The 15,609-nt window shown below is 44.6% G+C and overlaps 1 protein-coding gene across 2 annotated transcripts in view; it reads right to left on the bottom strand.

Annotated features, from left to right (window-relative positions):
- Positions 1-18: 18 nt before the first annotated feature.
- LOC137608142 (LHFPL tetraspan subfamily member 2a protein) overlaps positions 19-15,609 on the bottom strand; it is a 31,142-nt gene continuing 15,551 nt past the window's right edge. The window contains exons 1-3 of one of the 2 annotated variants that reach the window (XM_068334224.1): positions 12,158-12,233; positions 7,592-8,359; positions 19-2,205 (exon numbers count right to left, since the gene is read on the bottom strand). In XM_068334224.1, coding sequence (XP_068190325.1) covers positions 1,949-2,205; positions 7,592-8,012 — 678 coding nt within the window. In that variant the 5' untranslated portion in view covers positions 8,013-8,359; positions 12,158-12,233 and the 3' untranslated portion in view covers positions 19-1,948. Of the gene's footprint in view, positions 2,206-7,591; positions 8,360-12,157; positions 12,234-15,609 lie in introns of those variants that run through there. The other variant, XM_068334223.1, reaches the window with a different exon arrangement.

Genomic DNA, 15,609 nt, shown 5'->3' with positions numbered 1-15,609 from the left:
TGCAGATGAGTTTTGTGGCTTCTCACAACTAAAGCAGAATAATTTCATATATAATATATTCATGAGTGAAGCAAGCATCCTAATTATTTAAAGAATTTTATATTTAGAAAAATACTTGAGAACAGAAAACCTCTAAAACAACCTTTTGAGCTAAACTTTCTTGGCTCGCAAACATTTTTGGAGCCTCACAGCTAAACAGGAAAAAAGCAGGGTTCTCCTGAACAAATAAAGAAGATGGGGAGTTATTAGCATTCAATTAAACCTGTGTCAAGCACTCAGGTTTGTCCTCCAGCTAAAACCACATGAAACCCTCCTCATCGTCATCCTTGACCCGTCCCGCAAAGACAAAAATGACGGGCCAAACCAAAACCCTCTGCTGCTGTCTTCACGTCCCTTGATTTGTCATGAACCTCAATCTGGAAGTCATCAGGCGCCGTGTTTGGAGCGCGCTGGAAGGAAGGCCGCCACAGGGGTGTGTGACGTCTCTGCAGCCCATATGGAAGCAGGAACGTCTGCAAAGGGATTCGTCACTCTTGAGGTCGCGCAAACACTCAGGTTGGGCAGGAGGAGCAGCATTTTTTAACCTAAAGGCAAAAAAAGATGGAATTGGAGGCCGGAGGTGGGAAATGTCCAACCGAAACTTGGCTGAAGGATCGGAGAGGTGGATCTGGATGGAAAGGGCGGATGGAGGGAATGTTCATTCCCAACAACAGTAGCTGCGGTTGACCAGCAACTTTACAAGGTGAGGTTAATTACTGGAAATTGGAGCAGAGTTTATTTATAAAAAAAAAAAAAAAAAAAGGCTGAGGCTGGCGGGGCTTGGAAATAAGGAATATGAATTAGCATAAAATGGGAATTCTCAAGGAATTCATGAAGTGATTCCAGTTCGTTACTCAAGTAAATGTATCGAATAAATTTAAGGCTAACTCAAACAGAGTTCAGTTGTGAATCAGTGGAAAAACTGATCTGCTGGAAAACACCCCCCACCTCCACCTCCAGGGCTAAACCGAAGCCTCAAACTGGTTGCTTCACTTGCTGCATCCCCTCCCGCCTCCCCTTCCTCCCTCTTTCACTGCGTAACAAAAAGAAAAGACAAGCCAAAACCTTTTTTTTTTTTCCCTTTCCCTTCTCTTTATTTGTTTGGCAGAAACAAATGGGAATAGACACACTATCTATGACTCAACACACTCCCTGAAACCAGACATTACTAATAACAGCAATACTTCATATCGTGTCCACATCACTCAGTCCGTTGTGCGCGGGACGTCTGCTGAACGAGGACCAGACGCTTCACAGGTCGTCTCCCAGCGAGGACTGAGCTTCATTCAGCCAAACGGAGGACCAAGAACTTTCACCAGAGAGCTTCCTTTGCTCCCCCCGGTGCCGTCCACGTGAATAAACCCCCCTTCATACATTAAGTCTTCAGATGACACCACAGTTGGTAACTCTGAAGGACGTCCGCTCTCCTGTGAGTAGTTTATTCTGACTGACTAGTGGTTCCCTTGAGTTAATACTCACACGTGGCAAACGGTTAGCAGATCCAGGTTCGCCGGTTGCGGTCTGGCGACGGATGCACCGCAGTGACATCATCGGTGCCCGGCCTGGATCGAGCAGGCCGATCATTCTGCGATCGGAACTATGTACAAAATATATATAATCACACTTATTTACAGGACACGTGAGCCTCTCCGGGCGTCCACGTGGTTTAACGCGAACATGATAACAGCACCTCTAGTCGCAGGAAGACAAAGACACACACCGAGAAAAAGACTTGGCACTTAAGGCTCCTCCCACATAAACACAAAACAGACAAAAAAAAATTCAGTTTTTAGTGGTAAACAATGCAGGAGTCTCCATTTCACAGGCCAGCTTTACGAGAAAAGGCAAGACGGACAGGAGTTGAAGGTTATTGGCTTGTTTCCTCCTTCCTCCGTCCCTGACCGAAGCCTCAGAGGAGGCAGATGAGGCTTTTCCCCTCCTCGATCTCCTCCTGGACTTTATCGCTGGAGGTGGCGATCTCTGCCTGAGCGGAGAACACGGCGCAGATGAAGGTGAGCACCGTGCCGCCCATGGCGGTGTAGAAGGCCCAGCCCATGGAGCAGAGTCCGGCTCGGTACGGAGCCGAGTCGGGACCGCAGTACAGCTGGACCTTGTCTGAACCCCAGCCGGCAGGGTACAACATCAGACCCAGGATCAGGAACAGACCTGCGAGAAGGGGGAACAGACAGAAGGAACGTTAGCTGATGGTTGCTAACTGGAGGTTAGGTTGACGTCCGAATGTTGCCTCAGCAACCGTCAGCATTCCCCAAAACGGAAACGCGTCCGGCCAACATGCCATCGCGACATCAGGACGAAAAAATGATACAGCAGGCAGGAACGGTTTCCTGCGGTTCAGTCTGAAATGTAACTGAAGACAATCAAAGCGAGACCTCCAGGAAAGAGCGGACAACAACAGGAAAAGGTAGGTCAGCGTCTCGCTGGAAGGATGGGGTCACTTCCTGTCAAAAGTTGACCCACTTCCACCGCTATGCTGACTGGGCTTCGGCGTCTTAAAAGGGACATTCCACACAAAACGAAACAAACAGTTTATCTGAGCCGAAAGGAAGTCAAGGAAAGTCCCCGAATCCACAAAAAAATCTCAGAACAATTCCACAGAGAAAAGAATGATCTTCAACGTCAAAGTCACAGCAATAAGTAACTACATTAAAATCTTTTGAGCATCACGACAGAAGTGAAAGAAATCTGGAGATGAAACTCCAACTCAAATATCATAAATCTAGAGCTGAAAATCTGGGTGAAACCAATTCAATCTGGAACTGATCAACTAACGGAGATAACTTCTGCTGCACAGATATAAATGTTTTTTTGAGCCAGTAAGTAATTCCAGTTGTGACGATGACTGAAGTCGACTGCTGGAGGTCGAGGCGAGTTCTTCCAATACTTATAGTTTATAAAATGTTCTCTCAGCGCTGATTAATGGTTCATCTCTAAAACACCAACGACACGCGAATAAAATGAGTTGGATCCATAATTTAATTCTTCGGAAGCCCCAAAACACCAAACAGTTCTTGGAAAGCTACTAAAATTTTCGCTTAGGAAAGGTTGTAAATAATATCGTTCATAATGAGTTTGGGATTTCAAGGCTTTTAGAGACTTGAAATAAAAAAAAATCAAATTAAATTAAAACCCCATTTATTGATTCTGGTTAAATGCATGCAAAGCCCTTTTACTGTGAAGCTCCAGAAACGTTCGTGGACTAGGAGTGTGAGCAGATGACTGGTTTTCAAATTTTTTTGGTGGATTGTTCCTTTAATGTCACAAGGGTTCTGACTCTTCCTCTGCGTCTTCCTCTGGAGGATCGGTCAGGAGGAAACATTTACAATCATTAATAATTACAGATAATAAAGGAACCAGACGGCCCTCCTTCAACCGGGCAGGTCTCATCGCTTTTCTCTGTGGAGGTGAAACTTTCTCGCTCCCCTTTCATTCAGTCCTAATCTCTCTTTCCCTCCCTGCTTCCTTTTCTTTCTCATTCTGTCGCTCTTCAAGTGCCCAATAACATATTAAACAAGGAAATGAAAACTAGGTCATAAATTCTTTCCATATGTTGCTGCATTGCTTTGACGTCCAGACCGGCTCCAGTGATGGATTGAAGGTATGGTTTTAATTCCCAAACCCACCCCTCCACACACACAAATGCACGCACGCACACACACACACACGCACACACACACACACAGGCTGGACCTTCTAACCTAATATCCCAACGCACCCCACCCTCCTAGCCTTCTATTCCCTCTGCACTGGTTCTTGTCTCTGCAAATGTCCGAACTGTCAATTCCCCACAATCAATCAATTTCTGATAGTTGCTCCATCTAACCTTCCCTCCTCCCTGACCTCCCTGCCCCCCCCCCCCCATTCTGTAATGGAGCACAGCAGGCATGCACTCTGCTCCCAGAAATCTGCCCACCGCTTTCATTTCCAGGAACAAAAGAGGAGCCGGTTTGACCTCTAGGATCCCAACGAAGTGAAAATCAGGAGCAGAGACAGCGAGAGAACGAACAGAGACGCTCAATCTGTTATTTTCTCGATTTTCGTTTGATCTCCAGGACAGCCTGCGGCGATGTCTTCGAATGTTTGTCTAACCGACAGGGCAAAACCGCAAGATATTAACGTTGAGACAAGGAAAAGCAGCAAATATTGGTGTCTCAGTCGCCTGAAGCGTCAGACGGAGGAAATTTTAGCCTTAAAAATGTTGATTCGGGTTTAATCAACTAATACCAGCTGCTCTTCTTTCAGGTGTATTTTCTTCATGGTATTGTGGATGTAGCTCAGTGGTAGAGTCCTGGGTTCAGTCCCCTGCAGCCCTTCGGGGGGCACAAGCCAGTGTCAACTGTAGGCCAGTCTGAAGCCCCAGATAAATGCTAAGGGTTGTAGCAGGAAGGGCATCCAGCATAAAAAACGTAACAGGACAGGCCGAGAGGAAGTTTGGCTTCAAAGTGTGATTGTAAATACAACAAGTGAAGAAATAGAAAAGGGTTTCTCACTGTTGTAGGTTTGTTCTACCGTCATTTGGTGTCAGCTTCGCTTCTACTGCACAGACAAAAAACACGGGAACCCCCTCTTTTATCAGCCAGTAGCAACACTTCTGTTTTACTGGTTTGTGAAAGATGTGATATTTTCATCACACTGCTTTAATTCCTGTAAAACACTGTTTAGTTTCCTTCACTTCCAGACTGGGGTTGAGTCATGGTCAACTGTTAAACCTGTGATTTAAAGCTCGGGAGGAAATTTATGGCGGGTAATAAAGGCATTCGGTACTGAATACACTGGAATTGGAGACAGTTTTATGGCTGAGTTTGTTTGCAGCCTCAGTCAGGCTGAAGTTCAACCTGAGCGAGGAAGGTGTTTCAATAAAAGTAGAGAGATTTCACTTAAAGGTAAGCACACTGGGGTACAAGAAGTCTTTGCGGGGCCTCCAACTGTGAGCCTGCAGCACTCCGAGTTTAAGCGACTCACCCTAAACAGGAGAGCGTCTGTTTAAACCATCGCTTACGTAAAGGGAATGGATTTACCTTCAGCCGTTAGAGAAACTGAGGCCACCAGAAAGTGTGTCACAAGGGACAAAAGGGTCTAAAGTTAAAAAGTACAAGTGACATCAGTGCATGTGAAGATTAGGTTAATGGGCTCTAGAGCTACTCCGGTGCAATGACGTGACCATCTCTGGCAACGGCGTGACAATCTTCCCATCTGAGGTCAATCACTTCCCCAAACATCTGCAGTCTGGCTCCAGTTTTCTCATTACCAGATGGTCGGCACGAATCGTGGAAATAGTGATCAGCGGAGTCGGTGTGGTAGTGTTGGACGTGGATATCTGCGAGTGATATCATTCACAGGTCTCCAAGAAGACAGCGGGTCATCGTGCGCGATGATTGGTCGATGTTAGAAAAAGGACAGAAGCATCATAGACACCGTTGGACATCTGACAGAAGGTATGTCGGTTTTATCTCTTCCTGTGAAGGGGGTTATCAGTCAGCAGCCTCACAGACAAGAAAGAAAAGCTCTGGCTTCTTGACCTCTATCCTCTTCATCTTCGCCAAGATGAGGAGACTCAGCGGTGCTTTTCCCTGCTTCCATTACCTTAGCCATGTGGCTCCCCATCCTTCATAAATGGAAAACAAAAGTTTCCAGAGTTACGTAACGCTTCTTTCTGTAGTAGATAAATTGATGAAGCTTGGTTTCAACACTCGGAACTTGACGACCAACTGTTTGCTCAAACCTTCTCCCAAACACAGCTTAGCAACCATAGCTTTGTCTGCTGGGTTTGGGGATTGTCCACGTAGCCAGCCAGTATGAACTGGATTTGATTCGACAAATGACATCATCACATTTCCTTAATCTAAAACAGTGAGTAGATAAATTTTAGCTTGTCCTGATAACTAGCTTTATAACCGCAAAGTCAATCTCCATCATATTTTCCCAAACTCCATCGTTGTTCGGTTGTAAAGACTGACTGTAATCTAAAGGGAAAACAACGCGTCTTTACTACCTGTTTTATCAAAAACTGCCCTACAAGGAGACAAAAATAAGTCCCTGAAACTTGTGTCGTGTCCAGCAAGCATTTAATTTGTAATAAGCTAAAAACCTAGTGCTCTGACCTACTTTCATAGATCAAAGCACTAGATTTGATCTATGGTTTTACACTGGCCTTCTCCTTTGTCCTTCTATCTTATCCAGTTCCTGAGTGTACAAAAGTTGAAATTTGACTTTGACCTAGTTTTTTCAAGGCCAAGGTCATCATCTCATTTTCATCCCCTTTGCTGCCCGAGTAATGTGCTTTTTGTTTCATCTTTCTATCTGCAACGGTTGTGAAGATATTTGGTGGACTAACGGACGGACGGACGGACGAACAGACGGACACTGACAATTACAATACATCACCGCTCTGAAGCGGGATGTAACAAAATCAGACAACCCTGACTCTTAACTAAAGCTAGCGAACATCAGACACATGAAGGAAACAGCGTACAGATATAATCGTTAGATTTCCAGGAGCCATTCGTCATCGGTTATGGATTTCAGCAGCCTGCACAGAGCTGGGTTTATAGGTCTGCGTGTCCTTCACCACACACCCACCTTTTACTGTTTCAGCCTGAACCAAATAAACAACGGTGGGGGAGGACACCCATAATCACCAGGGCACTCTGAGAGCAGCCCGATGAAGAGGAGGTGCAGTGAGAATGATTCAAGGCTTCATCCCTTCCATAATTCACCACAGAGAGTCAAAGGGGCCCCGAGGTACGACCCCAGACTCCCCTCAGTGGACAGAAGACACACACTCTTCACACACATACGTGCTCAAGTTTAGCCAATCATACGTCAGGGGGAGCTCTAACTGGCTGGATAGAGAATAAACATTTAGGCGGCAGACAGTTTTGAGGGTGGAAGAAAGCCACCGTGTGTTTTAAATGTCACAAAAGACTCCAGGAGAATAAAACACATCGGTCTCGCGGTGGGCGTTGCAGTGCTGGTAATAACTGTGTTCAGCTAAGACTTTTCATTTACCTTGATGAACAAGGACACCACGAGAAACAATGAAGGGTAGATGGAGAGAGTTAGCCTAAGCTTAGTTAGCCTGGGTTCTAGATACACCTATAAAGGGGACCAAGAGCTGAGTTACATTGAGTTATTGGTGCAGTTAACGGTTAACTAAAGATAACCGGTCAGAAAGAATCAGTTGCCTTGCTGTTTGCTAGTCTGGAGATGCTGTAGTTTAGATGCCGTTTAAATTATGGGACACCTGTTCACACTTTCAGGTAGTCTCTCCTTTATGACATTGACAAAGTTTAAGTTTGTTGTATGCGGAGGAAGAAATAAGACAAAGAGAGGGAGCACATCTACAAACCACGAAAAACATGAATTGAAGTGGGCAAAGATGTCAAACATCAGAAATGATCAGATATAGCTGGTCAGGGAACACATCAGAGGGGTTTACTGTTCAGTGGATGGAGTTCTCAATGCGTTCAAACATTAACATACTGGCATGTTCGGGATGCTTGACACAAACTTTGGGTTTATCTGCATATCTCACCTGCGATCCCTTGCAGCAGTCCACACACATTAAAGATACTCTTCTTCATGATGCTTTGGAAGCACATAGTGAAGACCGAGATGAAGGCTACGGCACACAGCAACAGGATCCCCGCCGCCAGGAAGATAGAAGTCGCCTGCCAGAACCCGCTGGCAATCTCCCCAAAGTGTATGGCGTACGGTCCGCACAGTATTCCACGCTGCAGGTGGGGCAGTTTCACACAGCGGCCATAGATGCCTAAAGTGGGCCTATAGGCCTCGCCGGCAGCGGTGGCCCCGTGGTGGCCAAAGACGGCATCCGGGGTGCGGGGGTATCCCACCAGCCAGTCAGTGCTCATGAAAGCGATCAGCTCTCCGAAGGCGGCCACGATGCTCAGGAGAGTCCACAGCATGGAGCGGCAGGTGACAATGACATGGCACATGCTGACGGCAGCTGGGGTGTGTCTCAAACGATGGAGAGCGTAGGTTGAGGTCCTTCTCCGGCGGTGACGTGAGGGCGAGTGAACGCTTCACAGGAAGGAATAGGTGACAAGGCTGCGACCAGTCAATGATTCACAGTCTGCCGTTCCTCTGTGCTTTCGCTTCTTATCTTCAGCCTGTGTGGTTTCAGCACGGCTGTAGTTCCTCCTCCGTGAGCTCGCCCTCCTTCTGTCGGCTCGGTCTTCAGACTTATTCTGGGTTGGATTTTTCTTTTCTTTTTTTGTGTGTGTCTACATTGTATTGAAGTTGTGTTCCCCGAGCCAGCCAGCTGGCGTCACATCAGACACACCTAAGACATAAAACAGAGAGCAGAACAACAGGGTTAGTACTTTAATTGCATGAATAAAATCTAATTATGTGTATAAAAGGAGCTCTAAGATGATCAGCAATCTTTGTTTAATTTGAGGAAGTGCAATTCTCCTCTGTTAGCAGGGAAATAAAACACGGAGGAGGGGGAGTGTGAAGAGGAAGGGAGGCTCCTGGTGTCGATCTTCAGGAGAACGTCTAATGAGTTGCGTGGGGATGTGTTGATTTGAAGTGGGCCTCTTCTCTTTCCAGTGTGTTTATGTTTGAGGATCTGTGATCAGGCCTCTTGTCGTGTCCGTTACTCCCGGTGGATGTGCATGACTGAGGTTGTGAAGATTAGAAAAACACCAGCGAGTGTGGGCGATGTGAAGGTGGAGACGGAGGGTCAAAAGAGACGTGGAAACAGCCGAATGAGAAGCGGATGCAGGCCGGGGAGAAAAACAAGCCGAAGGGCCTCTCATCCGGCAGCCCACACAGCTGACCCGAGGTCAGCCAACAGTCGATAACTCAACCGCCGTCCAGCTGTCCCATGACCGTTGATAACCTCGGTGACATCAACCCCGCTGGACTGCTGAGTCAACGACACCACAAAGAATAAACCGCAAATGGTGTCAGTTTATAAAAACGTCATCTACCTCCAATCACCGCTACTGATACTGATCTGTTCAGGATCTGACCTCATCTATTTATTCATGAAATCGTATTATAGATGAGGCATATTGGACAAAAACTTTAAGAGTTTAAATAGTTCAATACAGATTTTATATATTCACTCTAAATGAAAACTAAATTCTACTTTCTAGAGACCATTTAGTTTATTTGACCTTATCTATACCCAGACACCAACCACTGTCAATGCTCCAGAGGAGTCTTTGTCCCCAGGAATGGACTGTTCCAGGGTTTAGGCGCAACAACTTTCAAATCCCAACTGATACTCTTGATACAGTTGGAGTCGGGAAACTCTAATGGCCTCCAGAATGATCCAGGACATCCTACGAAACCAAGCCTTTGGTAGGTCTGGAGGTTTTTTTTGGGATCGTTGTTTTTTTTGGGGGCATCTGATGATGCCAAAGCTTCATCTTACCAGATGGAGACATATTTATGTTTCGTACAGGTCATCCATCTCTTAACAGAGGCCCCAAAGCATCTTTGTGCAGGTCTTTGGTGTTTGTGTGCTATAAATACAGGTCAGACAGTTGCTTCTTTTCTTTGTCCTGGTTTTGTTGCTATCTCAAGGGAGTCTTATTAGTCATTTTCCCAACCAGTGTTTGGCAGCGAAGTAGAAGGATCTGGGGGCTGCTGTTGACATGTGTGCCGCCCGCACTATGAAGTTTCTATGACTCGTTTCTATGACTTTTTGGTCAGATCCCAATAGGGACAGACTTTGCGATTGTGCATTACAAAAAACTTTATCTTTGTCATCCTCTTGAGATTAAAAACTTCTTCTTATTCTTTTCCAGTCGACAAAATGACCCAGATTTCTTACAGGGTGGTGTTTATGTGTGCTAACTCGGAGAATGTTTGGACTGTGTAAAAACGATGAGGTCATAAGAACAGTCACAGACAGCCGCCTCTGTGGACTTGGACCAAAATTAATTTTATGAATCACAAGCGTTTTCACTGCCTCACCCTGAACAGATGCAGGAGCAGATGCAGGCGCACATTCACCGACAGAAGGTTTAGAAAATCCCCCACAATGGCATTCAGGGGGGGCAGCTGTGTCTGGAGGTCTTTAAACGAGACTGATGTTTGACGTTAGAATTTAAGACAAACGGGCAGTCCAAAGGTTTAGGGTCAAACATTTGCTGGCCAGTTGCGAAGACTAATTCTTCACTGACAGCAATATTGTTGGAAAACAATTTGGACCAGCTGGGGAGACACGGCACTTTAAAGAGCAGCACACATAACCTTTGACCTTTCTTAGCCGTAGTATGTTTGCATCGCGTGTCTGCTGGTTTACACAATACCTGCTAGCACGTCTCATTTTGTCTAAAACCAGCTTGAACGTGGGTTAATAGATCTGAAACCAGTCGGGGCAAGTCTGGTTCTATTAATGTACCTGGTATTTGTCACATCAACATAGTCCTAGACTGTCGCTCACAATTCCCAGACAACCGATATCAAGAACAGACGTTTCCCAAGATAGAGTGAAGCATGTCGGTGTGTACATGTGAGGCTTGAGGTGGATTTATGATGTCTTTCGTACTCTCCGAGTAACCAGGAGCCAGACCCGGGATTATTTGAGTCTCGGTTTACATGCACAGAAGAGTTAACTGCCCTCAGACTGCAGCCACTACCCCAGTGACCCCCCACCCTAATCCCCATGTGCTCAAATACTTGCCGGAATCCCTCCCGTCTGACGCATGCCCCCCCTAAAAGCGTGAGCTCGATGGTCCCTCCTGTACACCAGTTTCCCCATTTAATTATCTCAGCTTAGTATGCTGACCTTTGCTAATAGTATTAAATAAAAAATTCAGGTGGGGAAAGTTAAGCAGGTAAAGCAGATTATTAACAAGAGGACAAATTATAATTTTGGCATTGAAATGCAAAATTTATTTAAGTCTATGTAAAAGATGGGGACACAATTGATCCAACAATGGGTGCTGGAGGCAAAGTTGGGAGATTTCCAATCTCAATTGATCTAAATATGAATATGTCAGGCAAAATTTCTAATTTTCTAATCGACTGAATAATTGTCAAGGGTTAGCATGTTGCCAGAACTCAAAATGTCAACCTTACAGAAAGGTACAACATAGGGATCACCAAAGTCTGCAGGATTCAACGGAATCTGTCAAAGAGCTGGTGGATCGACGCACCAATCGGCCATCACACAACTCATGATCAAAGCGTCAACTCAGCTTTTCTCTCGTCATAGCAACACAAACCAGCAGGAAACTGCTTCCCATGCTGCCACTGGCAGGAAGCAATCTACATATCTATGGACATGCCATGACTGGAGTAAAGCATCACCATGGAGAGTGTTTGTTTAGAGCCGGACGAGTGGTTTATTGAAGGTTTAACACGCTGAGAGTGCTAAAGATAAACTTCTACAATGTGTTACGAATGCCGCAAGGACTGTGACACATCAGCAGCCAAAATACTTCTTTGGTGTAGCTTGCATGTGACTGAGTCACAGCAAAAAGCAATTTTAAAACAAAGAGAGAGCTTTCATTCTGAGAGGATCTGTTCAAAATGAAAAGCCCCTGCAGCGACTGGAAGGGAATGCAGGAGATAATTGGTCATGGAGGACCTCGATTACTACACTTTCTTGTCTAATAACGGCTCTGCTGAAGATGAATCACGTGGGAAAACATCTTCAAGCATTCTTACAATTACGTTCATCCGGTGCGTAACAACCGTTAAAATTAAACACTGCTATTAAATTTAAAAAAAAAAAAAGATCCTTCTTGTGGGAATCCGTCTAATCTCATAGGTCTAAGCTCTTGTGTTGGTGGTATTGAATGGAATAAGTCTTGGCTTTGACTTTAGGAAAATTGTGGACTCTAATAATAATAATAGCAAACAATGGTAAAGCAGTTCCCAGTCAGGTTTTCCACAGTAATGCAGCCAACCTTTCCTAACACTCCTGCACATCTGCTCAGCATCCTGAAACTCCTGGACGCTGACATGAGGTTTGATTTAGACTCGAAACACCATATTTATTCCCTCCTACGCCAACCGGGACCACGGCTGACAGTTTGAACGAGGGAGTGGTTGCACGAGGAGTCACCACGGTGGATTAAAGGCAAGAAAATTACAAAAAATAAGTTAATATTCCAACCTGTCTCCATCGACGGATAGTCCAGCTCTCCTGGAGATGTGGCTCTTCTGCCCTGACTCTCCTCCTCAGCTCCCACACTTTAAACGCCTCTCTCTCTCTCTCTCCCAGACCCTCCCCACGTCCCTCCTCCCAGGACCGCCACGTCTCCTCTTATTGGCTCGGCCGACTGTGGAGCCACACTTCTTGAGAGAGTCAACATGGTGGCCGCATTTCACTGCTGAATCTGGGTTACAATAACAAAGTTTGGAGCTGCAGAGGGTCTCGCCTCGCCTCCCCCCTTCCTCCCCTCTACCTCTCCCCTCCTCCTCTGCCTCTCCTGCAGACTCAGTTTCTCTCACCTCCAGAATCTATTTTCATCGCTCGCTCTAATCTTCATTCAGCCAAGGCCAACTTCCTTATTATCAAACCTTGATGCATTTTCACTTCCCTTTAAAAACAAGGACACCTCCAGTATGCACTACCAAGAGCACCTCAGTGAATAATCCTTTAATGTATTTGATGACTTTTGAATTGGAAGAATACCAATACTTTGGTACACTAAAGAGATTTCATTGTTAAAAGCAAAACAAAGAAAGTATTACTCCTATACTTAACATATATTTTGAAAGGTACTTGTACTTTACTTCAAACTGTACATAATACTGTTGAGATTCATAAAAACAAACTAGAACTGATAAATGTATTTGTATTATTAGAAATAATTAACAAGCTACGATACACAGTACAAATTAAGGTTAGCATTTAACCAGCTTGGTGATGTAATGCTATATTATTATTATTATTATTATTATTATAATTGCTACTAAGCTACCTATCCAGGCATGCTAATATTCTTTCAATCCTTTTATTCCTTTACTTATTTGCAGGCTAGATATGTTTGGATGATAATGCATCTGAGCTCTACTTTTATGTCTAAATTTATGTACGCAGTTTAATCTGTGCTTTGTTCTTTATTAGAAATGATTACAATATTTAAAAGGTTCCAACTACCTTCCCCACTACTCAGTGTTCCAAATTTAAAAGTGCTTCTATACTCTCTACAAGTTTGGAGTATACTAACAGCATTGTTTTTGCACTGAAAGAGAATTTGTGGGAAGTATACACACATTTGCACAGCTAGCCTTTTTTTTTTTTTTAACTGGTTGCTCTGAACTGACACTAAAGGAAATCTTACCACAAGTTAGTGTTGGGTTTTATTTGGCTGGTAAATTTCATTTGAAGTTAGTCCAATAAAACTTCAACACACAAACACACAAGGCTTGTCTACTGACCAACCTCCAGCCACATCACTCAAATACTGGGTTGTATCCTTCCCCAATCAACACAAATATCTGCCTATCAGATTAGATTCCAGCCTAGCTGCCCTGTTTACCGCCTGATAGAGCAGACTATTGGCTGACTAATGGATCGACTTTCTGGCTGATGGGAGCAAAGTGTCCCAGGATTGCTTACAGCAGCACTTGGTGCATTCAGCCAACACTGCAGTCAGCTGCAATGTTTGTCTGACTTTTGTATTCACTCACACAGGGGGAAACAAATTAGTTCCATATGAAGACGGAAAAAGGGGCCGACTCCAACAGGAAGAGAAGCAGATAGGCCAGGCCCTTAAAGGCAGAACGCCTGAGGAAGAGGCCTTTCTTATCAGTTTGAATGGAAGTTCCAAAATAGTTCCTTTTCACCCCTAAAATCCATAGCTCCTAAACCTAAAGCCTTTCCTTTGACCCGTTTCCAATAAATTCTGGTGACTCATCCTCACCCTGTGGTTGTGAACTGGATGGGAAGATGTTAATGGGCCATTTTAAAGCCACACAAAGTCTCCCCAGAAATGTCTAGAATATCACAAAAAATGCTCTTTCTCAGCAGAACAACGCGAAGTCCCACCCAACTGAAGGTCCACAGTAACTCTTCTTCAGCGGACATAGACAACTTCAGATTTCTAGCCAGTACCAAGAAGTTTGTGGCCGATATGGCGCTCATGCTCGCAGATCTTATCTGTTGGAGATAGTGGATTAAGGTAACATTAGCTGGTTGTTTTGTGCAAAACTAGTGATGCCTTGTCAGGTGATGATGTGCTCATCTTCGAGAGCAGTCCGCAGTTAATGGTCAGCTGTTTTGTCTTTAGAGAATGCAATAAAAAAAAGAAAATTCACATGACTAGAGATACAGATGTTGAGCTACGATGAGAATCGCTCTTCTTGTGGTTATATCAACACACCCTTTGAAACCTTGTTCATATGTAAATGAAAGTATAAATGAGCCTTTCTGTTTATATTCTCAGCCCTATCAGGACCCAACCTTTCCTGTAAGTTGACTTTGTTCTCACATATCATGCTTTTGAGTTGGGGATACAGATCAGAGAGAAACCCACTCCAGATCGTCTTACACACTAATGGACACACGGCGGTGCTGCCTGAAGATGCTCAGGGAGATTTCTGTCGGCAGCCTGAACAGCTGAGACACAACACAGGCCGTCACATGAAAGAAAGGAGGATCAGAAGAGACGACGGAGAAAGATCCTCAGTGGTCATTCCTGAGGCAGTCCACCAGGCAAAATAATAATTCAACTACGTTTGGCAGAAGGCTAAAGTATTTTAGATTCTCTGGGATCACTGAAGGCTCTTGGTTTGCTTGTAATCTGTCTCTATTATCCAAAGTTATTTTTGTGCTTTAGTTCGACAGAACACCTGAGGATTTTACAGGAAACAGGACGGAAAATGACCAAAGCAACCCAACTAAGTCATGATGGAGCACATTTCATCATTAAAACCCTCATTAATTTATAACATATAAATACATTCACTGCCCCCTAGTGGCAAAAGAATAATTAATGCTGCTCCAAAGTCAAAAAGCGGCATTTCCAAAATATGTTCCATTTTGCTAAATGATATGTTCTATCAGTCGTAAAAAGCCAACATTAATACATCACAGCCACGTTTTTGTGTCTAAAGTCACAATGGAGTCAGGAAGGAGCTGATTTCATAGCACAGAAACCAAATGCTCGAGTTTGGCTCGCGTTGAGATTCCTGGACATGCCATAAATATCTCAGTGAGGTTTTTTTTTTTAGGTTTTTTTTTTTTTATCTCCACGTGCTTCCAATCTGCAAATGTCACTACACCACCCAGTCCGCCACAAAGAGGCTACACAGGGTTCACTTTTAAAAGCCACTGTGGAAAGAGATGGAGGGATGGATGGAATATCTGGAACTTGTGGAGTTTCCAGTTGAGGCGAATATTAATAACAGGTCACTGTGTGGTTGAATCAGATGTGGATTACGAGAGAGAAAGAATATTTGACATGTAAAATACCTGATGGTTGAATGTGGATGCGTACCGTTGTTTTAGGTTGCATCGAGGCTGACGGCAGATGCGTAATGAGAAGCTCTATGCGTGTGCTTCTCTGTGCAATCAGAGCTCAGTTTGAATCCCGCAGAGGGAAGAGCCACGACCATCTG

Source organism: Antennarius striatus, chromosome 15 (assembly GCF_040054535.1).
Source record: "Antennarius striatus isolate MH-2024 chromosome 15, ASM4005453v1, whole genome shotgun sequence".
In the NCBI taxonomy this organism is placed as follows: Eukaryota; Metazoa; Chordata; class Actinopteri; order Lophiiformes; family Antennariidae; genus Antennarius; species Antennarius striatus.
Note: the sequence above shows the minus strand (reverse complement) of the source record. Positions and strands in the feature narration are given on the sequence as shown.